The following is a 25,045-nucleotide window of genomic DNA, read 5'->3' as shown; positions in this document are numbered from 1 at the left end:
CCAAGAGGCCTTCCCGGCTCACACCCTAAAGGCTGGGTTCGCCGGCGGTTGACGACCGAGGGCTCGCGCTCGGCGGGGGGCGGGGCCTGGCGTTCCCGCCTCGAGCGTGGCCCCGCCCCTCTTCCCTTCTCACGAGGCCTCGCGTGCACTTTGAGCCTTTTCCCCACCTCCCCCGACCTTCCCGCGCGGTCCTCCCGGGCATCTCTTCCCCCAGCCCCAGCGCCCGGCCCGAGTGAGAGGTTCCGGAGCCCGGGCGCGGCCGGGGTCCCGGTGTCGACGCTGCCGGCCAGCCCGTCCCAGCCCGTCCCAGCCCGCTCCGCACGGCCGCGGGAGCTTCAGCTGCCCTCTGGTGTGCAGGTTTGCCTCGGAGGGTCGGCGGGCCGCGCTGCGGGGAGGAGGAGTGCGGGGAGGGTTAGTGCGGCCGCCGCGGCCGCCCTCGCCCTTGGGAATCCTTGGCTGACCAGACGGAAGGGAAGTAGGCGCCGGAGAGCCCGCTCCGCATTTTGATTCATCTCGGGCCCTGTAAGGGTCACATCTTGTGAAAATACCTGTAAAATCAATTTAACGTTCAGTGCAGCGTGTAAAGACAGCTCTAAGAATTTAAAAGACGCCTGAGTCAGAACATTTAAATGCTTGGGTCCCCTGTAGCAGCGTTTTAACACGTCTGAGTGCAGAGGGTGGAGAATCGAGCCTGATTGCCGCCTTCGTTCACGCCCTGTAACATTTTAAAAGGGTGAAAGAAAGGCACTCCCAAGAAAACCCAAGGGGGCAGTTCCCCTAGAGAGGGAAGAACAGCTGACTTTTGGAAATCTGTGTTGGTCCTCATTTCCGTGTGCGAAATTTGCCTGCAGAACTTAGATCAACGATAAACAGAATTGTTAAAACACTGGGCTTAACTAACTAGTGGTTTTTGTTGACAAGTCGATTGTGTTATTAATTCTTGGTGTCTCAGCCAAGGCAGGATTCATTATCTCCGTTTTGCAGGTGGAAAAAACTTTGGCACAAAAAAAATTTCCCTTAAATTTACACAGAAGGAACTGCAGAGCTGCAAATTAAGTTTTAGCATTCCGACTCCTCATCTGTGTTCCCCCCTGGACCATGTTACAAAATAAACGAGTACTTTGATGCTACTCATAAAACGAGGGAGTAAACCAAATGTTCTGTGAACTTAAAGTGTTAAATCATAATAACCTTCAATGTCTTCTGCTTTGGGAGACTCAGCTGCCCTTTGGAGTTGATACCTTACAGAGAGGAGTGGGTGGAGCAAAAAAAGAAAAGAACGTCAAGGGAAAAATTTAGTCTCCAGAGTCCACAAACTGTGCCCATGTTTACTGCCCCTTTGTGTTGATGTCATACTTTTCGGTGTACTCCATGTTCTGGCAAAACACCCGACAGCTGCCATCCCGGTCTTAGCTGCATTAACTACACCTTTGTGTTGCTCTTTTGGCACTGACCTCCCTGTCAGTCTTGTCATGCTCTTTCCTCCAGGTGCTCCTTACTAATGCTGCTATGTGAAAACCAGTTGTTTTTCAAGTGTGGAATGATCTGTCACTCCTGAAGGATGATTCGAGAGTTAATGATCAAAAACTACCAACAGATTTTAGATGAAAGGACAAGTTAAAGAAGCCCAAGAAACTTGTGGAATTTGATAGCTGAGTTATTTGACTGGTGGGAAAAAAGCAGACACTGACTTCCCCCACCTCACCCCCACACACACCCCTTTCCCCAATTCACTCATAACCGGAAAGCTGCAACCCTATTTTAACTTAGACATAATGTTGAGGGGAGGGGAGCATCCTTCTGTTTCGTGAATTGGAAAATTTTCTTTCCAAAGGAGGCTCCGTTTTTTGACAGCTTGGAACAAGTGGAAACATTTATGTGCTTAGAATGCAGATTGTTTTGCCACTTATAAGTCTGCCCATAAAACTTGTACAGGAGCTTGAGACCCAGGGTGTGTGATATAGTCTCTCCCTGTAAAAGGCATCCCTGTGGTTCCTCCCCAGCTTATAGACAACAGAAATTTGAACCCAAGGTAGTTGTGTTGGAGCAGCCACCCAATGTATTTACTTCTTGTTCTTTCACTCAGTTCCACACATAAGAATTTCAAGAAAATCAGATGGCATCCGGAGATTTCTGCTCACCTGGAGAGGGGATGGAAATACTCCAACAAGGTAAGGGCTGCCATTTGAAGGAGGTTTGATGACTTACCCAGAGAGGTCTGAGCCAGGTTCTTGCTTTCTATAATGAAAAGGATTTATAAAGTCCACCAGTATGGTTTCTCACATAAAAGGCGAAGTTCCTGGGGAAACTAGGATACATGAAGATTCTTCGACACTCTTATTAGAAAACAGATTACACCGGCTCCTGTTAAGCACCCTCCTGTGCAGTAGACTAAAAACTCCAGTCGCTTCCATGCTGTGTCAGCAGGCATAACCTGAAGAGAAGGGTGGCCAGCAAACTCTGAAGGCTTCCTTTCTACCTGGGTCTTGAATTTTCTCATATCTTGTACTCCAAAATCTCAGATCCTCACGTATCTTGAATTCTTCCCCTATCTCAAGCCCTTTCTATATCTTGAATCCTTCTGTATCTTGAATTCTTTCCCTATCTCTAACCCTTTCTATATCTTGAATCCTTCAAGAACTTGAATCTTCTATTATTTTGAACATTGCCAAGTTGATCCTTCAGTGCCTGAGGGGGAGAAAAAAGAGTTCTTATTTTCCAAAAGTGCTTTCTCATGGTCCAAAGCATGAAAGTTTGATTGTTTGGTAAGTAGGAGTAAAACAGAAGACCCCAGCAGAAAGCATGTGGGAAAAGAGATGGAAAGAGAGGCCCTTGAGCTGAGGCAATAACCAGAGGATCCCAGTTTCTTGCACTTTTTCTCATTCTTGTGCTGCTCTGAATCCACATGGGTTACCCAGCTCTGTTTATAATAAGAATTTAATTCAGTTTTTCAGTTACTCCTAAGAGTTTATCTTCTTGCAGTCTTGCTTATGCAACTAGAGATCACATCCAAAGTTGGAACTTTACCTTTGTTTTTTTCCCTTCCTCAAGAATTCTAGTTATTCTATGTGAATGAGGCATTTGGAGTACTGTGGTGACCCCTACCAAAAGGTCCCTTATTCCTGATTCTATTTGTCTAATACTTTCCAACTGTACTTCCATTGTCTAAGCTCTTAGTTTCATTGGAGACTCATTCCCTAATTCTTGATTAATATCTTTGTGTATATATATATATAGAAATGCTTGATACTTTTGAGTATTGCCTTGAGTTTATTTGTGGGGTTTTTTAAACATTTCATTAGATTTAGAAAACTTCCATACTAAAAACCTAGGGGTTTTTTGCAAGTGAGTATTAAGCTAAGAGTGATTCTCAATTATATATGATAGCTTCTCTGCTTTTTTCTTTTTTTTTTTTTGCCCCTGTGGGGGACATCCCATTAAGTGTGCAGCAAACAGCTTCCTCCTTGTAACCTGAGTGAAGAGGACCTGTTACAGAACCCACACTTCAGCAAACTGCTTCTGGGTCTCTCACAGCACATGGATGAGAGCGGCTTAAGCCTCACCCTGGCAAAGGAGCAGGCTCAGGTAAGAGCCCTGGGAGGAGGGATGATAGGAGGAAGGAAAAAGTTTCCAAGAGAGAAAGAGGTTCCTGCCTGGGATTTTTTTGGTTTCGTAGGCATGGAAGGAAGTTCGACTGCATAAGGCAACATGGCTGAGGTCTGAGATTTTACAGAGAGTCATTCAAGAGCTGCTTGTGGACTACTACGTGAAGACACAAGACACAAATTTAACTTCTGAGGACAAAAAGGTGAAGCAGGAGAGATGCAGTAGGGGGTAGTTACCAGCTGCAGGAACGACCAGGCCAACTATGGCATCACCTGATTATATGCTCTGGGGGAAATAGGAACTTCGAGTAATGGTTATCAAAGAAGAAATGGACTGGGGCACCTGGCTGGCTTGGTGGGTGGAGCATGTGACTCTTGATCTCAGGGTTCAAGCCTGTGAGTTCAAGCCCCACACTGGGTGTAGATATTACTTAAAAATAAAATCTGTTAAAAGAAGAAGAAGAAATAGACTGTAATTATGGCGGAAGAGGTGGGTGTGTTGTCAGGGTTTTGAAAAGAAAGATTGACAGGAGAAGGCACTGGCAGCTGAAGGGGATAAGATGTTTGAGGACTTTGAAAATGTGTGAAGAACTGGTTTATGAGGATGGAGGAGGAGGAGGGGGAGGAGTTGTATAGTAACCTCTTTTTGTTTTTTATTCTCTCTCAGTTTCATGAGACCCTTGAACAGCGGCTACTCGTGACTGAACTGACACGACTGTTAGGTCCCAGCCAGGAGAGAGAAATGCCTCCGCTGTTGGGGCTGGAGAAGGCGGACCTTCTGGAGCTCATGCCCCGCTCAGAGGTTGTGGGTGGGCAGATATTGGGACCAAAGAAGTGAAATGGCTTAATTTCTCCTATATATTTAAACGGTTTTTTGTTACATTTTTGTTTTTGTAAAAATGATACATGTTCATGGGGGCCAAACTCAAATAAGAAAAATGTTACACAGAAGAAAGTAAAAGCTGAAATACTACACCTAGGAATAAGTACAGTATATTTTATACAGCTCGACATAAATGGTATTATAGCCTCCATGCTTGTATAGTGAATGTAATCTGTTTTCACTTAATATATTTGGGACTTTTTTCAAGTCAATAAATAAATGTGAATAAGATGATAGCTCCTAAAGCACTCTTAGCACAGTGCCAGGCACATAGTCTGTGCTCAGTGTTCTTATTATATCATCAGTTTATTTTGTTTTATTTTATTTATGTATTTATTTTTAAGATTTTATTTATTATTTGACAGGGAGACACAGCGAGATCAGGAACACAAGCAAGGGGAGTGGGAGACAGAGAAGCAGGCTTCCTGCCGAGGAGGGAGCCCGATGCGGGGCTCGATCCCAGCACCCTGGGATCATGACCTGAGCTGAAGGCAGACGCTTAACAGCTGAGCCACACAGGCGCCCCTGTTTTAATTTATTTTTTAAAGGATTTATTTATTTATTTGAGAGGGAGAGAGTGCAAGTGAGAGGAGGGGCAGAGGGAGAGAGAGAATCCCAAGCAGACTCCCTGCTGAGCATGGAGCTGACTCGTGGCTCAATCTCACAACCCTGAGATCATGACCTGAGCCGAAACCAACTGAGCCACCCAGGCGCCCCTATTTCATCAGTTTAAATCACTGATAGGATTCCATTGTATGGGGGCGCCTGGCTGGCTCAGTCGGTAGACCTTGCAACTCTTGATCTCAGGGTGGTGAGTTTGAGCCCCACATTGGGGGGTAGAGATTACATTAAAAAAAAAAAATAGATTCCATTGTATGGATGTAGCATAGTTTGCTTAACCTTAATGATGGATATGGTAGTTTCTGCATTTTTGCTGTTAGAAACCTCACTGATAGGAACGTTGCTAGTTCATAAGTGTGTTTGCCTTTGTATGATTATTTCCCCAATTATGAGTTCTCAAAGTGGGATCACTGGTCAGAGGATATACACATTAAACATATTGGTACATATTGCCAGTTCCCCACCTTTTCATCAACATGGGGTGTTGACCATCATTTTATTCTTTGCAAATTTGATAGGCTAATAAAAATGAATCTTCCTGTTGTCTCCTGATGCATTTTTCTGGTATCAGTGAGAGTGTTATCATCCTTTACTCATTGGCTGGATCTTCCTAGTTCTAATAGTCTATTTGCATCTCTCTTTTTGCTTCTGTGGCTATAGGATTTTGTGTGGATGAGAGCTCGGCTCCCACTGGACGTGGAGGAGCAGCTCAAGAAGAAATGTTTCACCCTGCTCTGCTACCATGACCCCAATTCAGGTGAGTGCTGGCACTCTGCTCTGTTCCCAGCTAACCTGCAGGGTTCCTGGTCTGCTCTTAGAAGAATGCACTGAATTTTAGATTTGGGGCAGAAGCTAGGAAGCATTGGAGATGCTTATTTGTTTGCTTTCTTGCTGGTAGAATACAAGCAAGGAATTGTGTGAGAACTCCTTTTTTTCAGCAAGGTACCAAGTGTCCTCTTACTGCAGGGAAGGATGAGTTCATTCGTCTCCAGAGAATCAGAATGGAATAGGGAAGAAAGTTCAGGCTAATAGATATTCCCTTTATCTTCATTTCTATGACTTAAGAATTAAGGGCCAAATCTGGACTTAAAGGTAAGAGCGAGAGGCACGAGGCTGGCTCAGTCTGAAGAGCATTTGACTCTTGATCTCAGGGTCTTGAGTTCGAGCCCCATGTTGGGTGTAGAGATTATTTAAATAAAAAAAATAACAAAGGTAAGAGCAAAGAGAACTTTTTGAGAACTGGGCCATTTTATTATTTTTTTATGTTATTTTTTTAAAGATTTTATTTATTTATTTGACAGAGAGAGAGATAGCGACAGCAAGAACACAAGCAGGGGGAATGGGGGAGGGAGAAGCAGGCTTCCCACTGAGCAGGGAGCCCAATGCAGGGCTCGATCCCAGGACCCTGGGATCATGACCTGAGCCAAAGGCAGATGCTTAACGACTGAGCCACCCAGGCGCCCCGAGAACCGGGTCTTTTTTTTTTTTTTTTTAATTTATTTGACAGAGAGAGACACAGCGAGAGAGGGAACACAAACAGGGGGAGCGGGAGAGGGAGAAGCAGGCTTCCCGCTGAGCAGGGAGCCCGATGTGGGGCTCGATCCCAGGACCCTGGGATCATGACCTGAGCCGAAGGCAGCCGCTAAATGACTGAGCCACCCAGGCGCCCCAGAACTGGGTCTTTTTAAGAGGACACGAGAAGCAAACCTGAAGAATTTGTAGGGCTAGATGTGGGATAGCACACTGAAAAATGGCCTTAGAAGGGCAGTAGCAATTAGGGTTTTCCTGTCAGTCCTCTTTTCTTTGTTTTATTTTATTATTATTATTTTAAGATTTTATTTATTTATTTGACAGAGAGAGACACAGTGAGAGAGGGAACATAAGCAGGGGGAGTGGAAGAAGCAGGCTCCCCGCTGAGCAGGGAGCCCGAAGCGAGGCTCGATCCCAGGACCCTGGGATCATGACCTGAGCCAAAGGCAGACGCTTAACCAGCTGAGCCACCCAGGCACCCCTAGTCCTCTGTCTCTTTGCCCAGATTCCGACAGTGAAACCTTGAAGGCAGCAAAGGTGTGGAAACTGGCAGAGGTCCTGGTGGGTGAGAAGCAGCAATGCCAGGGTGCCAAGAGCCAGCAGAAGGAGCAGACGGTGCTGCTCGAGAAGAAGAGTGCCACTTACTCCCAGGTTTGTCAGAGCAGTGGGATAGCCTCTTGTGTCTTTTATCCTGGTGCCAGGGGCACTTTTGGGGAAGCCAAGGAGTTTTGATCTACCTTCTTTTCTACTGACTTCTGATTTTGCCCTCTTCCTGCCTCCCCGGGGCTCAGGTACTTCTGCGCTGCCTTGCCTTGCTGCAGAGGCTTCTTCAGGAGCACCGGCTTAAGACTCAGTCTGAGCTGGACCGCATCAATGCCCAGTACCTGGAGATCAAGTGCAGTGCCATGATCCTTAAGCTGAGGTGAGCCATATGCCCCCTGTGGGTCTCGGGAACTTGGTCTCACACACCCTCCCCCTTATCTCTCTTTCCTGTCTGCCATGCCTAGCATCTTATGGGTCTTCAGTTAATGGCACACAGCACTATTAGCCTTTGGATTACCCAGAAGTGTTCAACATTCTTTTCTTTTTCTTTTTCTTTTTTTTTTTAAGATTTATTTATTTTGAGAGCACAAGCATGCACTGTGGGGAGGGGCAGAAAGAGAGTCCCAAGCAGACTCTGCGCTGACCACAGAGCCTGACACGGGGCTCGATCCCACAACCCTGAGATCACAACCTGAGCCAAAACCAAGAGTCAGACTGTGCCACCCAGATGCCCCCTTTCAACATTCTTGAGTCTTATTTTATTTCATTTTTTAATTTTTTAATTTTACTTAATATTTTAGAGAGCATGCGAGTCGGGGGGAGGAGCAGAGGGAGAGGGACAGGCAGACTCCGCATTGAGTGCAACATGGGGCCGGTCTCATGACCCTGAGCCAAAATCAAGAGTTGGATGCTCAACCCACTGAGCCACCCAGGTGCCCCTTGAGTCTTATTTTAAAGCCTTCCGAAATAGGTGCACTCTTGTGAGATACGTTACTCAGGAATTCAGAGTGACCTTGCTTATCCTGTCTCTGCTTAGCCCACATCTTGACCATGGGCAGGTACTATGTCCTGTTCCTAACTCTGCTCCCATCAGGGACCCTCAGCATTTCTTTTTTCCCCTCTGTCAGGATGGAGGAGCTAAAGATCTTGTCTGACACTTATACTGCTGAGAAGGTGGAAGTTCATCGTCTCATTAGGTGAGAACTCCCAAGGGCCTGGTCCCACACTCTCCAACCCGCTCATTTTAATGTGTTCACATTCTTGTCTCCTTTCTGAGGAGCCAGATTCTTACATTGTATCTTCTTTTCCCCGGGCATATAGGGACCGTTTGGAGGGGGCCATTCGCCTACAAGAGCAGGACATGGAGAAGTCCCGACAGGTCCTGAGCACCTATGAGGTCCTTGGGGAGGAGTTTGACAGGCTGGTAAAAGAGTACACTGAACTCAAGCAGGCAGCTGAGAACAAGCGCTGGGCCCTCCGGGAGTTTAACAAGGCCTGTCGCTGAGCGCTGCCTGGTGGGGTTCCGGCGACGGACTTCTGCATGGGCGCTGCCTCCCCCTCCTCCTGCTGAAAGGATCACCTCCACCTGAGGCCCACTTTCACTCCGGGAGTGTGGGGACACTTGCTTGAAACCCTGCAGTGGATTAGGCACTGTCCTGGTTTTTCTTCCTTGTTTACAGTGACTGAGTCTCTTCTGGGAAATGGAGCAGATTTATGTAATTCTCTGTGCAGCTATTTGTCAGTGTCAGCCCTGTATTATATTTGATTATCTCCTGAATAAAGTGATGATGCTTCCTTTGGGCACAGATGAAAAAAGAACATCAAAGACTAGATGGGTAAGGAGGGGAACTGAGTGGATCCAGATGAACAGATGTGTAATGCTTACACGAGGAGTGGGAGGTAGGAGTGCCGGCCTGCCCACCTGGAGTCTTAGAGGCTTCATTCTTGGAGAGCAGACATGGATTAAATCTGGCCTTGCTGTTGAAGAACTGTAATATCCAGAGGAGGGCTGGAGGCCACGGCGGGTAGGGGGCGATTCTGTCACCCCGGCTGTTAGTGGGGCAGTTAGGATAAAGCAGCAGAGCATCCAGCCCTGTTACAGGGAAAGACACAAGCCACTTGTGTTCCCAGTTTCCGCTGGTGAGGTTTGAGGGTTACTTTTTTCTCTGAAAGCAGAGTGGGAAGAGATCGCCCTGTGTGGTTTGAGGGTTACTTTTTTCTCTAAAGGAGGGAGTGGGAAGAGATCACCCCAAGGAACCAAGTTTCATAGTCCACTTAGCTTAGAACAAGGCAGGGAGGGCCCTGATGGCATCAAAGTCAGGGACTGAGAACAGAAGCAGAAGATCTCCACCCTTACTTACAAGAGCCTACTCACCTTCTCAAGCTACTTTCAAGGGAGACTGTCTAGACTGTCTTGAGGTGTTCTGCTACAATAAATAATGATGGTCTTGGATTGGTTTATAGGAAAAACTAAGGTCTTTAACATAATTTAGATTTTTTCTATAAATGGTGCTTACTGCCATTTATCTACAAGGAAATGACAGAGAAATGTTGGCCCACACGAAATTCACAGACGCTTAACGACTGAGCCCACATTGAAAATGGGGCATGACTGAAATGAAAATGAAAATTCAGTAGGTTGGTGGTTACTGTATTGGGTGGTGCAAATATAGAACACTTACATCATTATAGAAAGTTCTGGGGCACCTGGGTGGCTCAGTCGTTAAGCATCTGCCTTCGGCTCAGGTCATGGTCCCAGGGTCCTGGGATCGAGCCCCACATCGGGCTCTCTGCTTGGCGAGAAGTCTGCTTCTCCCTCTCCCACTCCCTCTGCTTGTGTCCCCTCTCTCGCTGTGTCTCTCTCTGTCAAATAAATAAAATCTTAAAAATAAACAAGCTATTGAAAAAACAAAGTTCTATTGGACAGTGCTATAAGCCTACATTTCCTCTAAACTGGAAGTAGGTCTACAGGCTTTATTAGATTCGGGTTAGGGCGCCTGGGTGGCTCAGATGGTTAAGCGTCTGCCTTCGGCTCAGGTCATGATCCCAGGGTCCTGGGATCGAGCCCCGCATCCGGCTCCCTGCTCCATGGGAAGCCTGCTTCTCCCTCTCCCGCTCCCCCTGCTTGTGTTCCCTCTCTCGCTGCGTCTCTCTCTGTCAAATAAATAAAATCTTTAAAAAAAAAAGGATTCGGGTTAAACATTGTTGCAAAGTACTTAATAGATGGTATTATGTACTTGACATTATAGCACCCTGGAACCATATCAGGTTAGAATGTCTCACAATTAATTATGCTGAGTTGGATTGCTTGGTTAAGGTGGTAACTGCCAATCTCTCTCCTATATAGAATACATTTTCCCTTTGTAGTTAGCATCTAGAGATGAACATCAAAAATCTCAAAATAGTTTTTCCTGATATTTATTATGGCATTCAGCATTTCCTCATTTAATTAGGTACTCATCTTAAACCATACTAGGTTTTGATATTTGAAATAATAAGGATAATAATAAAAAAGAAATGGACCCTGTCTTCAAGGTCTACAACTTAATAGTAGACACATAAAAACAGTCTAAGAATATAAAGTAATAGGAAGTGCAAATGAATATGGTTGAAAACCAAGAGAAGTGGGGCGCCTGGGTGGCTCAGTCGTTAAGTGTCTGCCTTTGGCTCAGGTCATGGTCCCAGGGCCCTGGGATCAGGCCCCGCATTGGGCTCCCTGCTCAGCAGGAAGCCTGCTTCTCCCTCTCCCACTCCCCCTGCTTGTGTTCCCTCTCTTGCTGTGTTTCTCTCTGTCAAATAAATAAATAAAATCTTAAAAAAAACAAAATGAGAAGTGAATCAGGAATTATAAGGTAGAGTCTTAGGGAAGAGAGCTTTGGTTCAGGCTTTAGAGGTAAGTTTGGGATGGCATTTTGGAAAAAGTGACAAAGACAAGGGAAGGGGTAGTGGGTGAAGGCACAGGGTTAGAAATGAGTAAATCATGCACCAAGGAAAGCCTTCATCTTAAATAACCAAAATTTGAGAAGAATATCCCATGGCTTCAATCAAGTCCCTGGAGAGCTGGGGTCTGAGAAATGTTTAGATTTCCAACTACCTGAGAAAGCAAAATGGCTTCCAAGGCAATGGTTCCTGGCCCTGGCTCCCTAAATGACATGCAGCTGGACCGCTAGCTGTTCCTTGTGTTTCCCAAAACCCAAATGAAACCGAACATTTGCTTGTAACAGTAGTGCCCAACTATATAAAAAAAATATATTTATTGGCTTAAAAACAACAACAAAAAAACCTCACACAAATATATAATAGTAAAAAGTAAAAGATTTACCACACCCCCTGAGACACACACACACACACACACACACAGCCCATTACCCCAATCCACGACGCTAGAGTAACTAGAGTGATTTGGTGAATATTATGCCAGAGCTTTTTCTAAACATTTGCAAACTTATGTACAGCAATATTAGCTCATATTGTTGGAGTATGGCTACATCATAATTTAACCATTCCCTTCACGAGAGGTATTTAGATTGTTTCCAGTTTGCCCTATTACAAAATGCTTAATTGAATATCATTGCATCTGTACCTTGCTCAAGTGTCTGCTTTTTTTGTATTACAGAAAGTCAGTATATTAATTCTAGTAATTTCATGAGGGCACCTGGGTAGCTGAGTCAGTTAAGCGTCTGCCTTCAGCTCAGGTCATGATCCCAGGGTTCGACTCCCACATTGGGCTCCCTGCCCAGCAGGGAATCTGCTTCTATCTCTGCCCGCCCCCCCCGCCCCGCTCCCTGCTCGCTTGCTCTCTCTTGCAAAAATAAAAAAAAAAAAAATCTAGTAATTTCATGGAAAAGTTAGTTACTGAGCTTATGAATATAGTGCAGAAAAAGTATCTCAAAACTGTGCCATGGAGGTGGGAGAAGGGACAAGAGGTGTCCAGTGCTGCCCGAAGGGGGCACCACAGCGGTTTGTCTTGGTCCTTTCCTTGCTCACAGTGACTGGGGATGGCAGGTTCGCAGGATTTCGCGTCAGCTGTTGGCTATTGTGGAACAGGTGGGAAGGGGATTGCAGGGCCAGGGGAGGGGCTGGGTGACGGTGCGAGCCGAAGGTTAGCGTCTTGGACTTCAGTTGCCCTCACTCCCCCTCACACTTCAGAAAAGATTTACATTTACTGCCTTTCTCCTTTCTTTCACAAGCATCTCTCTCTTCACTTGTCTTTTACCCCACCTGACCAAGAACTCCGTCTTGCTGATTCTTCCTCTATAATGAGAAACAAAATAAATCACCCCCAGAGCTTGGGATAGGATTGTTCTCCGTAAGGAAACTCTGGGGCTCTTGGACAAACAAAACCTGTCCCCTCAAGGTTCTCAATGAAGGGTGACTCTCCAGGTCTCTGGGGCAGCGAGCCTGCATTCTTCCTCAGCCAGCACAAAGGAAATCCAGCGCCCTCTAGAGGCCGGCCGGATGCTCCCACAAAGAGAGGGGACTCCCTGAGGTCTGGCCTCTCTGTGGGGCCCCTAACCCCCTGAACAGTCTCTCTACATTACCCATCTTGAAGGACCTGGGCTAGGTTTTGTTAAAGGAACTGGTAGGTCTCCTTATATCTTGAGACAGTGAAGATATAGGAGTCAACTGTTAATGGACAAGATTAGCAATCTGTAGAAATAATTTACTGTGAAAAGTGGTTTGTGTTCGAGGGGCTGAGGTCTAGCCTAAGTGGTTTTCCTGGTCTAGAAAAATACAAATGAAATTTAGAGAGACCTAAATGTACCAAGCCTGGCTGAAGAAAGAACGTATAATCAAAAGTAAACGATCAGTCTGAATTTAGGAAAGGGTTATCCAAAGAGCAAGGTCAGGGTTCTCCAGAGAAACAGAACCTATGATTTATATTTTATTATGTTACATTATATTATATTATATATTTTATTTTATATTAATAATTATATTTTTCTATTTATTATATAAAATGATATTTATTTTAAGGAATTGGCTCATGTGATTGTGGGGCTGGCAATTCTGAAAATTGAAGGGTGGGCTGTAGGCAGGCAACTCAGGGAGAAATGATGCTTGCTGTTTTGAGACAGAATTTCTTCTTCAGTGGGAAACCTCAGTTTTTGCTCCAAAGGCCTTAAACTGGGGCACCTGCCTGGATCAGTCGGTAGAGCATGCAACTCTTTTTTTTTTTTTTAAGATTTTATTTATTTATTTGACAGAGAGAGACACAGCGAGAGAGGGAACACAAGCAGGGGGAATGGGAGAGGGAGAAGCAGGCTTCCCGTGGAGCAGGGAGCCGGATGTGGGGCTCAATCCCAGGACCCTGGGATCATGACCTGAGCCGAAGGCAGACGCTTAACGACTGAGCCACCCAGGTGCCCCGAGCATGCAACTCTTGACCTCAGGGTCTTGTTGGAGACCCCATATTAGGGGTAGAGTTTACTTTAAAAAAAAAAATTAAAAAGAAAAAAGGCCTTAAACTGATTGGGTGAGATCCCTTTGCATTAGCAAGAGTACTCTACTTAAAGTCAGCTGATTGTAGATGCTAACCACATCTACAGAACATCTTCACTGCAGCACCTAGATTAGTGTTTGTTTAAATAACTGGGTACTGGGGCACCTGGGTGGTTCAGTTGGTTATGTGTCTGACTTTGGCTCAGGTCATGATCTTGGGGTCCTGACACGGAGCCCCATGTCAGCCTCCCTGCCCAGTGGGGAGTCTACTTGTCCCTCTCCCTCCTCCCCTCCCCCCTCAAATAAATAAATAAAATCGGGGCCCCACCTGGGTGGCTCAGTTGTCGGGTGTCTGCCTTCAGCTCAGGTCATGATCCCAGGGTCCTGCTCAGCAGGAGGCCTGCTTCTCTCTCCCTCTCCCACTCCCCCTGCTTGTGTTCCCTCTCTCATTGTCTCTCTGTCAAATAAATAAATAAATAAAATCTTTATTTAAAAAAATAAATAAATAACTGGGTACTATAGGCTAGCCAAGTTGACACACATTAACTCACCATCACACAAGTATTCTGGTTTTCTTCCAGCCCTAAACCTGTTTGAAAGAGACACTGAACTGGGGATATAAGTTAGGTTACTGGAGAGAGGGGCTACATTGCAGGCAGGAACAAGGCCTGATTGCAAGCTCTCTTCATAAAACAAGAGCTTTGAAACCTTATTAGGTGCCAGATATGATTTCTAAGCACTTTGTATGTAGTAAGTTATTCAATTATCACAGCAAACTTCCGAGGTGAGTACTATTACCATCCCCACTTTATAAATCGGGAAACTCAGTAAGGCGTGGAGAGATGGGGTAACTGGTACAATTTCGCAAAACTTGGAACTTGAAGAGGCCTGGCATGAACCCATACAGTCTGGTTCCAGAACCTGCTGTCCTGAGACCCTCTGATACCTTAGGTCCAAGTATATATCTTCCAAGCAACATCATGTTTACTGATTTGCTTATCCCTGACTCTGGAAAGAGGATGCCCCACACATCAGATGAATCTCCCTGCCACTAGAAAGCATTATCCTCCCAAGTACATTGGCAATACAGTATAAATACTGGTCTCTAGTGAGTTTGCAGAGAGTTGGAGACACAGAAGACTACTAGCAAATAGAGGCTCTGGATCTACAAAGCTGGGCCAGACCCTGAAGACCTTGCCGGTGTCCTCCTGCCACCCCATGAGGTCGTTGGGCACCTTTCCCCTGCTGCTGCCCCATCCTACACAGGTCCTCATTTTGGGCCTTGCCAATTGTCCTAACTGTCCCTCCTCTCATACGCCTCTGTTGGGCCAATTTTTACGGTGATTCTAATTTGCTTTTCATAAGTATTTTGTAATTTTCACTTTGTTTTGTCATTTCTCCAAAGACAGTCCACATAGCTTAGCTGTGGATTCAAGTCCTCAGGGTGAAGCTCCACTTTCCAACCTTTCCCCCCTTTTACACTCACTACTCACCCTCCACCACCCCCATGGGCTGACTCACCCTTTCATGCTTCCCTGTGCTTGTTACAGTTCTATCTACCTGGCAGAACTCTTGGCTCATAAAATCCTATAATCTCTGAGGCCCACCTCAAGTTCTGCTTCCCCAGTGTCATTCCAGGTAGAAAAGGTCTACCATTTAAATCCCCACAGCTTTGTCACAACTTCTTTAAGGGGCTTGCCATATGAGGAGCTTGAGTTTTCATCACAATATTGGGAGGTATGTTTGTTTATTTATCTATTTTGAATGGGTATGGTTGTATTCCAATAAAACTTTATTTGCAAAAAACAGGCAGCATGCCAACTGCCAGAGTTTGCTAACTCCTGCCCCAGGCCTCTTCTGGCCTAAGGAAAAATAGGAGGTCACCCTGGCACTTATTATTTCTTCTCAACTCCTTCCCCACCCTCATGCCTCTGCCTTTATGAAGACCACACTCTCCTGCATGGCGATGGAGAACAGAAAGCAGACACCACCCATTTCGCCTGGTGGTTCTTCCAGGACTACATCAGGGCTCTGATGGGGATGGAGGCCGATGGATAGGGAACCCAGCCAACACCACCTGATCTCTTTTTAAAGTAGTGATGAAGTCTACACTGGAACATTTTACCCTGGAGTGGGTCACTGCCCTTGGGAGCTCAGGGAGGTGTGTTTAATCCTATCCACAGAAGCATCAGAAGCTCTTGGAGGGCAGCTGCTTGTAAACCAAGTGTTCTCAATTTTTCTGGTGTCAGGACTCCTCTAGCCTCAACAATTTTATTTTTTTTTTTTTTTTTTTTTTTTATTTTTTTTTTTTAATTTCAATTTTATTTATTTATTTGAGAGAGAGAGAATGAGAGACAGAGAGCATGAGAGGGAGGAAGGCCAGAGGGAGAAGCAGACTCCCTGCTGAGCAGGGAGCCTGATGCGGGACTCGATCCCGGGACTCCAGGATCATGACCTGAGCCGAAGGCAGTCGCTTAACCAACTGAGCCACCCAGGCGCCCTAGCCTCAACAATTTTAAAGGACACCAAGAACTTTTGTTTATGTAAGTTTTATCTATAGATATTTTTCATATTAAAAATCAAAATGGAGAGAATATCAACTGTGTTTTTCTGAAGACAATCAGAAAAAAATTAATTGGTTTTTTTTTTTAAAGATTTTATTTATTTATTTGAGAGAGAATGAGAGAGAGCATGAGAGGGAGGAGCGTCAGAGGGAGAAGCAGACTCCCTGCTGAGCAGAGAGCCTGATGTGGGACTCGATCCCGGGACTTCAGGATCATGACCTGAGCTGAAGGCAGTCGCTTAACCAACTGAGCCACCCAGGCGCCCCAATTGGATTTTTTTTTTAGAGGTTTTTTTTTTTTTTTTTTTAAGATTTTATTTATTTATTTGAGAGAGAGAGAATGAGAGACAGAGGGCGTGAGAGGGAGGAGGGTCAGAGGGAGAAGCAGACTCCCCGCTGAGCAGGGAGCCCGATGCGGGACTTGATCCCGGGACTCCAGGATCATGACCTGAGCCGAAGGCAGTCGCTTAACCAACTGAGCCACCCAGGCGCCCCTTTTTTAAAGGTTTTATTTACTTATTCATGAGAGACAGAATGAGAGAGAGGCAGAGGGAGAAGCAGGCTCCCCATGGAGCAGGGAGCCCACATTCTAAGGCAGACGCCTAACGACTGAGCCACCCAGGCACGCAAAAGCAATTTGGTTTTATTGAGCATGGAGTTTCTTGAATGTAACCCTTTGCCAAGGTGGAGTCATGTAGTATCCAAGTTCCATTAAGTCACAATTGCTTTGATCTTTAAGTATGATCTTGGGGCACCTGGGTGGCTCAGTCAGTTGGGCATCTGCCTTCGGCTCAGGTCGTGATCGCAGGGACCTGGAATGGAGCCCCACATTGGCGGGGAGTCTGCTTCTGCCCCTCCTTCTGCCCCACTCCTGCTCCTCTCTCTCTCTTTCTCTCAAATAAATAAATCTTCTTGAATATGATCTTGATTAGATCTCGTTTGCGAAAGCAGTACTTAGTCCCTGGTGGCAGACATAGAACCAAAAGAACTTTCTGTAACATGTCAGAGGGGAAGAGGCAGTAAATAATGAGTAAGGGTTGAACAGTTTTCTAGCATTCATTGAAACTTGAATTCCTTCTTCCTCCTACAGATAAAATGCCATGTGGTAATATCAAGTATATGAATTTCAAGCCTATGTCTTAAGAACAGAAACTTTTTATTCAGAAAAAGTCAAAGATAATCACTTGAAGTTTACTTGAACATCACTTAAAAACTATTTATTTTATTTTATTATGTTAATCACCATACATTACATCATTAGTTTTTGATGTAGTGTTCCATGATTCATTGTTTGTGTCTAACACCCAGTGCTCCATTCAATATGTGCCCTCTTGAATACCCATCACCAGGCTAACCCATCCCCCACCATCTCCCCTCTAGAACCCTCAGTTTGTATCTCAGAGTCCATAGCCTCTCATGGTTCGTCTAAAAAACTTTTATTTTTTTATTTTTAAAGATTTTATTTATTTATTTGACAGAGAGAGAGAGGGAACACAAGCAGGGGGAGTGGGAGAGGGAGAAGCAGGCTTCCCATGGAGCAGGGAGCCCAATGCGGGACTCGATCCCGGGACTCCGGGACCATGACGTGAGCCAAGGCAGTTGCTTAACCAACTGAGCCACCCAGGCACCCCTAAAAAACTGTTTTAAAGACTAGAGAAACTAATAAAATAGAGAAGTTGTCATTGTTAGAGAAAAGCAAAGAAAAAATCCAGTTAATCTAAATTGGACTTTGAAATGTGATTGGATATTTACATATTGAAATGATGTATCTGATATTCCAGACATTCACAATAAACTGAATAAACCGAATATTTTCCCAATCAAAAAAATTAAAACTGAGAAAATTTTAAAGAATTTGTTTATTAATTCATTAAAAAATAAGCCCATTTTATGTTAACATAAATAATACATTTTTAAAAGATTTTATTTATTTGAGGGGCGCCTGGGTGGCTCAGTTGTTAAGCATCAAATAAATAAATAAAATCTTAAAAAAAAAGATTTTGTTTATTTGAGAGCAAGAGAGAGCGAGAGAGCGCGCATGAGCAGCAGGGAGATGTAGAGGGAGAAGGAGAAGCAGACTCCCCCCGGCCCCCATCAGGGAGCCTGATACGCACTCTATCCCAGGACCCTGGGATCATGACCTGAGCTAAAGGCAGACGCTTAACTGACTGAGCCACCCAGGTGCCCCAATAAAACATTTTAATTAAAAAAGTGTATTTTCCAAAACAAACCAAATTTAATGACAAGAGTAACACTGTTTTATATTTTTGTAACTCTCCTTAATATCTCATTTAATAGAAGACAAGTAAACTCCCATATCTTCTTTCTGTGGTGATATGTGGCTTTGGTTGAATAAAGAAAACCTGGCCCCACACAGACATGTAGGAGATCCTCAAGCACCTCCTGAAAAGGGTCTCAGGAGCCCCAAGGTTTTTAGACCACATTTTGGGAAAGGTAAAAGGAAAAGCAGTGAGTTGGGAATCAGAAGAACTGGATTCTCATTCTGGCTCCTCCATTTAACCGAAGCATAACTTTGTTCAAGATACTTAACCTCAGTTTTCTCATCTACAGAATGGGTGTATCAATAATTCCTCCCCCAGAAGATTATGTTCTGAGGATTAAGTGAGATAATATATTTAAAGTGCCTGGCATGAGATAGGACTAAACAAATATTAGTCTGTGTAGGAGGGCTATTACATTGGTGCTCCGAGGTGAGAGTGACTGCGGAAGACAGGACAGCGTGAGGGGCCTGGAGTGAAGGACGGGGTCGTCAACAGAAAGAAGGATGCAAACAAGCAGAAGGCCCAGGGGGAGGGCACAGGTTTTATATTCATTTTTTAAATGTCTTCCCTATAATATAAACATGTTTATTACAGAAAATTTGGAAAATACCATTTTTCCCCACATATCAAAGTCATTATGTACAGTTTGTAATCTTTGTCACAGAAGAGCATATCATTGAGTGCTCCTCCATGTTATTAAATTTTCTCTGGCTACATTGATTTTAATGGCTGCTTAAGATTTCATTGCATGGATGATTTATTTAACCATACCCCTATAGGATATCCAACTTGTTGTTTTACATTCTTTATAATCATAAAAAAAATGCTACACTAAGCATTTCTCTTAATTAATCTTTGTCCTAGTTTGTGAAGATTGTCTAGGATAGCTTTCTAGAAGGAAAATTATAGATGATATGCCTTAAGGTTAAGATCAAAGGCTCTGGAGTCAGTTGACCTAAGTTTGCACCCCATCTAAACTCCTTTTTAGTGGGGCAAATCGCTTTATCTTTCTAAGACCAAGAGAATAATACCTCCTACCTCACAGGGTTCTTGGGAATGTAGAGTGCTTTTCATTGAACCTGTCACAAAATAAGGGCTCAGTAGGTGTTAGATGATTTTTTTTTTTTAAAGATTTTATTTATTTTTATTTGAGAGAGAGAGAATGAGAGAGAGGGAGTACATGAGAGGGGGGAGGGTCAGAGGGAGAAGCAGACTCCCCACTGAGCAGGGAGCCCGATGCGGGACTCGATCCCAGGACTCCAGGATCATGACCTGAGCCGAAGGCAGTTGCTTAACCAACTGAGCCACCCAGGCGCCCCAGATGATTTTATTATTACAAATTAAATCATATATTTAATCACAAACATGTATACACATATAACTGGTCTGTTTCTGGGCCACTGGTTTAGCTCTTTTATTCTATCCTTATACCAACTGAACGTTGTAGCCCTTTATTTATATACTGCTTATTTCATAAAAGGTTTAAGGTAAAGGGCTTAAAATATAGAGTCAGTTCCTTCTCCTTTCTCCTCTTTTTTTGAATTTTCTTTACTTTTCTTGTCTGATTTTTATTGCAGATGAACAGTAGAATCATTTTATCAAGTAACAAAAGATTCCATTAGAGTTGTGATTGAATGTTGTAAAAGCGAGAAATTAATTTGGTAAGAATTGACATCTTTATAACATTCCTTTTTTTTTTTTTTAAAGAACACGGCTTGTCTCTCCATTTTCTTCATTGTATTTCTCAGCAAAACTCTGTAATTTTCTTTATATAGGTTCCTCACATTTCGCAGGAAGGTGGCCAGCTAAGCATTTTATAGCAGCATTATTGTTACCATTGTGAATGAGAAAAAACGAATCACAGTACCAAAGGCTTATTGTGTGCAGGGTAGGTTCTCAATGTTTTACTATTTTTAACTAATTTAAACTTAACTAATCCTCCTAACAGCTTTATGAGATAAGAACTATCATTTACATTCTCATTTTATGGAGAAGGAAACTGAGGCCAGAGAGATTATGTTCATGTAGTTAGTAAGTGGATGAACAGAGCTGTAACCATCTGGCTCCACAGTCCATGATCTTAACTATCATGTTATTGGGATATTTTTATTAATTATGTCTTCTGACTGGTTATTCTCAGCATTTAAAAGGCTACAGATTTATATTGTATTTGTCATGTATCAAGTACTTTTCTGAATTCTATTATTAATTCTCATCATTTTAACATTGATTCTCATGGATTCTCTATGTATACAATCATATCATCTACAAACTGATAAATTTGTCTCTCTCTTTCCAAAAGTTATAACCCCCTTTTAAAATTTCCAGCCTATTGTATTTGATTTTTCAGACTAATACTAAATAACACAGTGATGAGACTAGACATTCTTGTTTTTACACAAATTGTTGACTTCATATATATACATGTGTTTATATATGAAGAATATTAAGACTTTTAGGAGTGTTTATAGCAAATGGAATTGACTTGCCACGTTCTCTTTGGTGACTATTTTTTTTTTTTTTTTTAAGATTTTATTTATTTATTTGAGAGAGAGAATGAGATAGCATGAGAGGGGGGAGGGTCAGAGAGAGAGGCAGACTCCCTGCTGAGCAGGGAGCCCGACGTGGGACTCGATCCCGGGACTCCAGGATCATGACCTGAGCCGAAGGCAGTCGCTTAACCAACTGAGCCACCCAGGCGCCCTCTTTGGTGACTATTAAAATGATCAGATGTTTTTCTTGTTTGGTTTATTTTTGACCTTTTATATAAATAAATTTCCTAATACCTAATCTTGTCTTAAGTCCCAAGATTAAGCCCTAGTTGGTTTTTGTGTAATTATTATATTAATATACTGCTGTCTTTTATATGTTAATCTTAACTATTTTAGGATTTTTACATTTATATTCATAAGTGAGATTGGTCTACAGGGGTTTTTGGTGGGGGGCTTCTGCTGACAGGTTTTGATATTCGGTATACTCTGGCTTCGTAAACAAATCGGGTAGTTTTCCATCTTTTTCTGTGTTCCAGAACAATTTCTACTTTCTATTCATTTTGACAGATAAACACTGTATAATAGAGCTGACAAGGAAGAGAATGCAAATCGGCACAGATTATTTTGCCTCAGTAACTCTGCCACTTTGGTAGCTGCAGGATAGCCTTGATTGCACAGAAGCAATCTGGAGCAGTAGGAGGGTCAAACGGGCCTTTATTTTGGTGTGGAAGTCTAGCTGGCTGGGCAGGCACAGAGGTGACTGAAGGGGCGCTGGGGAGGGAGGCAAGTGCTGAGGGAGAAGTGGAGGACCAGAGATGAAGGGAGTGTTTACAATGGGCTGGAGGTGTTTAAACAAGGTCACAAAAACAGGATCAGGTAAAAGAACTGGGCCTGGAGGTGAGGAATGTGAGGGGAGGGGGGTTGAGGGGCAAGGGGAGAATTATCTGCGAGAGGATACTCTTTCCTTTCCAGAAAAGTTTCCAAGGTTCTGCCTGTTGGTCACCGGTTCCTGTTGAAGAAAGTCCCATTATTTGTCACCCAGGGTATTTGACCCTCTGTCCTACCATCTCCCTACCTTTTCATCCCAGCCAAGGCTTGCATCCAGTAGGCCTTCCATCAGCAACTTACATGCTTCTGAGCACGAGTTCACCATGGAGGGCAGAGCAGAGGGAGGCCAATCAGAAGACAGACTTCCCCAATTCTGACTTTATCCTTAGGGCCAAGTCCTTTACAAGGTGCTCTATTTCTTTTTCACTCCTTCGTTTCTGCTTCTCTCCAGCTCATATAGGCAGCCCCATAGTACCTGCTGTTTTTAGAAGTCACAGGAAAGTGCTGTCGGAAAGGCGGGGAGCATGGTGGTACAGAATTACTGGGAACTGTTCAGCATCATGCTTGTTGTAGAGCTGAGGCCATTCTGAATGACAAAACAAAGGCATCACAGACAAATGAAATTCAGCCATGTGAAGTTATTTTAAGGTCAGCCAGAAATTCCAGGCTCTTTTTGCACAAGTTCTTTTGAAAATTACTTTAACCGATGGCAAAACTGACATTACTTTTCACAGATATTCCTCTCTCCCTCTTACCCATGGATGGGTTAGTTAACAACCAACAGAGCAGCCACCAGCTTGACATCAGGAGGAAGACGCCAGGAGCACAGATGGTCCACAGCCCAGATAATTAGCTTCTGAAGAAGAAACAACATCTAGTAAGTCTTCTCCGAATGGAGAGTTTGGTTGGGCACAGCTGGGGCAGAGAATAAGCTGGCCTCCTCAAAATTCTTTTTTACCTCTTAAAATGTCGGTGGAGCATTCACCCACTTCCTGTGGACAACCATCTACTCATAAGACCTGCAGGGAAGAATCCAAATAAATATTGTTGACACTCCACCCTAAAGGAGGGTAAGCATAACTCCCTACTCCTTAAGTGTGGGATGCACATGGTGACTTCCTTCCAATGAGCACAGGATGGAAGGGCGTGGGGAGAGTATAATTTTACAATGGAGGAACCTGATAAACACTGCTTTTGCCAGGTGATAAAGGTCAACATCAACAGTCATAAATTGTGTTGATAGTATGTACTATTGATATGATAGTATGAAAATGACACTTTGTGATCTTCCTCCCCAAACCCATAATCCCAGTCTAATCATGAGAAAACAATCAGACAAATTCCAGTAGCGGGGCATCCTATAGTATGCCTGACCATTTGTTCTCAAAACTATCAAGGCCACCAAAAACGAGGAACAACTGAGAAACCTGACACAGTCCAGAGGAGCCTAGGAGACATAACAACTATATGTAATATGGTATCGTGGATAAGGATCTTGGAACAGAAAGAGGATATTAGGTAAACACTAAGGAAATCTGAATAAACTGTGGACTTTAGTTAATAATAATGTATCAGCATTGGTTCATGAAGTGTAATAACATTACATTAACCATACATGTTAAGATGTTAATAACAGAGAAACCTGTGGGGAGCTATATGGGAACTCGCTGTACTATCTGTGCAAATTTTCTGTAAATCTAAAGCTGTTTTAAGAAATAAAGCCTAGGGATGCCTAGGTGTCTCAGTCGGTTGAGTGTCTGCCTTTGGCTCTGGTCATGATCCTGAGGTCCTGGGATGGAGTCCGCATCCGGCTCTTTGCTAAGTGGGGAGCCTGCTTCTCCCCGACTGACACTCCCCCTGCTTGTACTCTCTCTCTCTGACAAATGAATAAAATAAAATCTTAAAAAAAAAAAAAAGCCTAGGAGTAGTTGTTGTTGGTAGTAGCTGTAGTAGTAATATCTGCAAGAATCAAATGAAGACTAAGATGGGACAAAAGCACTTCCAACCCCTTTAGGCTTCATAGGCATTTCCTTAAGTTGTTTGGCTTTTGGACTTTCATCCTTCTGGAGCACTTACATTGCACCCAGGGTTCTTTAGAGCTTATCCTATCCACACACTTACCATGTTTCCAAGGACTTTGTCCCCGACGGGCCAGGATAATCTCATTCAGTCTCGTGGCTTCTGTCACTACCTCTCTTCTGGCCATTTCCAAATCTGGTCTGGCTCACCTCACTGTTCATCCAACTCTCTATTACACAGCGCCCCCTAGGCGTCCAATTAATTCAGCATTTCCAAACCCGAACTCTCCCTTTTCCCTAAACCCACTTCCTTCTTGTTTCACTCACAGAGAGGCCAGAGCCCAGACTCCTCTTTCTTACGGCTCCCTGCCAGGCAGTCCCTAAGTTCTGTCAACGCTTCCTTCTTTGGGCCTTTTGTACTGTGTTCTCCTTTCTATCCCCGCTGCCAGGCCCTCAACACCTTTGGGCTCTCTGCCTTCAAGTATTCCCCTTCTCTTCCCTGTGTCTTTCCTTGCTTCATTCCTCTCCTTCCGAAATGAAGATATTTCCCCAGGCCTCCGCCAGGCAGTTCATCACTCCTCTCTGCTGTAATGCCTCACTATGAATGAATGTGTGTGCATGTGTTTATTTACCTTCTGTGTTTGAGATACAGCATCATGAGGAATTAGTGGCTGAGTTGACACAAACTATTTGTAAATATACTAAGGCCCATACAAAGCCCATTTTAAGAGCACCAGCCACCCTGAATTAGTTAACGGAAAAAGCTGCCATAAGAAGGCCGCAGAACTCAATGAAATTAAGACCTGAAAAATGAAGGCGTGAAAAGATAACAAGGAAACTTCCGAAAGTGTAAGGAAAGGAAGGGAGACTTAAAAGATGCTGCTTACGACCATATAACCATGAGATGCAATAAAGAAACGTCAGTCCCACCGAGCCAGCCAGGAGTCGAACCTGGAATCTTCTGATCCGTAGTCAGACGCGTTATCCATTGCGCCACTGGCCCTGAGACAGCTACACTCTTCTCAGTGATGATACTTCAAGCTTATACTGCGGGGTTTCATGGGACGTGTAGTCCCCTAACGGAGGTCTATGAGTGCACGAAGCATTATGGGAGATTGAAGTTCGTCGAGAACCAGCCCCTGAGATTGGTGGATCTTCCGGAGCCACGTCGTACGTCACTATGCAGCCCGCGGATTGGCGGGAAGAGCCACTCCCCACCCCTCAGTCTCCTGCTGTGAA

The 25,045-nt window shown here is 44.1% G+C and overlaps 1 protein-coding gene, 1 long non-coding RNA gene and 1 other non-coding gene across 9 annotated transcripts; 1 reads left to right on the top strand and 2 right to left on the bottom strand.

Annotated features, from left to right (window-relative positions):
* Nucleotides 1-151: 151 nt before the first annotated feature.
* HAUS4 (HAUS augmin like complex subunit 4) lies at nucleotides 152-8,981 on the top strand. 2 transcript variants are annotated; one of them, XM_045900533.3, is made up of 10 exons: nucleotides 152-349; nucleotides 2,087-2,171; nucleotides 3,443-3,585; nucleotides 3,677-3,808; nucleotides 4,273-4,407; nucleotides 5,770-5,866; nucleotides 7,145-7,290; nucleotides 7,431-7,561; nucleotides 8,310-8,378; nucleotides 8,503-8,981. In XM_045900533.3, exons 2-10 carry the CDS (start codon nucleotides 2,117-2,119, stop codon nucleotides 8,684-8,686), a joined length of 1,092 nt encoding a protein of 363 aa, XP_045756489.1. In that variant the 5' UTR covers nucleotides 152-349; nucleotides 2,087-2,116; the 3' UTR covers nucleotides 8,687-8,981. The 2 variants fall into 2 exon arrangements, with proteins under 2 accessions (XP_045756489.1, XP_045756490.1); XM_045900534.3 differs by having other exon boundaries at nucleotides 152-357.
* Nucleotides 2,410-24,979, bottom strand: LOC123862385 (uncharacterized). 6 transcript variants are annotated; one of them, XR_010405117.1, is made up of 5 exons: nucleotides 24,758-24,979; nucleotides 22,747-22,807; nucleotides 22,544-22,644; nucleotides 22,036-22,374; nucleotides 2,410-2,688 (listed from the first exon to the last, which is right to left on the bottom strand). It is a non-coding gene; the product is annotated as an uncharacterized LOC123862385 (long non-coding RNA). The 6 variants fall into 6 exon arrangements; XR_006795205.3 differs by lacking the exon at nucleotides 2,410-2,688 and adding an exon at nucleotides 20,978-21,969 and having other exon boundaries at nucleotides 22,089-22,374; XR_010405115.1 differs by lacking the exon at nucleotides 2,410-2,688 and having other exon boundaries at nucleotides 20,978-22,374; nucleotides 24,694-24,979.
* Nucleotides 24,737-24,809, bottom strand: TRNAR-ACG (transfer RNA arginine (anticodon ACG)). Its single transcript has one exon. It is a non-coding gene; the product is annotated as a tRNA-Arg (tRNA).
* Nucleotides 24,980-25,045: the final 66 nt, after the last annotated feature.

The sequence above is a fragment of the Mirounga angustirostris genome, unplaced genomic scaffold, assembly GCF_029215605.1.
Source record: "Mirounga angustirostris isolate CCGP_5_RB_7025 unplaced genomic scaffold, mMirAng1.0.hap1 SCAF_9, whole genome shotgun sequence".
NCBI lineage: Eukaryota > Metazoa > Chordata > Mammalia > Carnivora > Phocidae > Mirounga > Mirounga angustirostris.
This window is presented reverse-complemented; position numbering and strand designations above follow the sequence as displayed.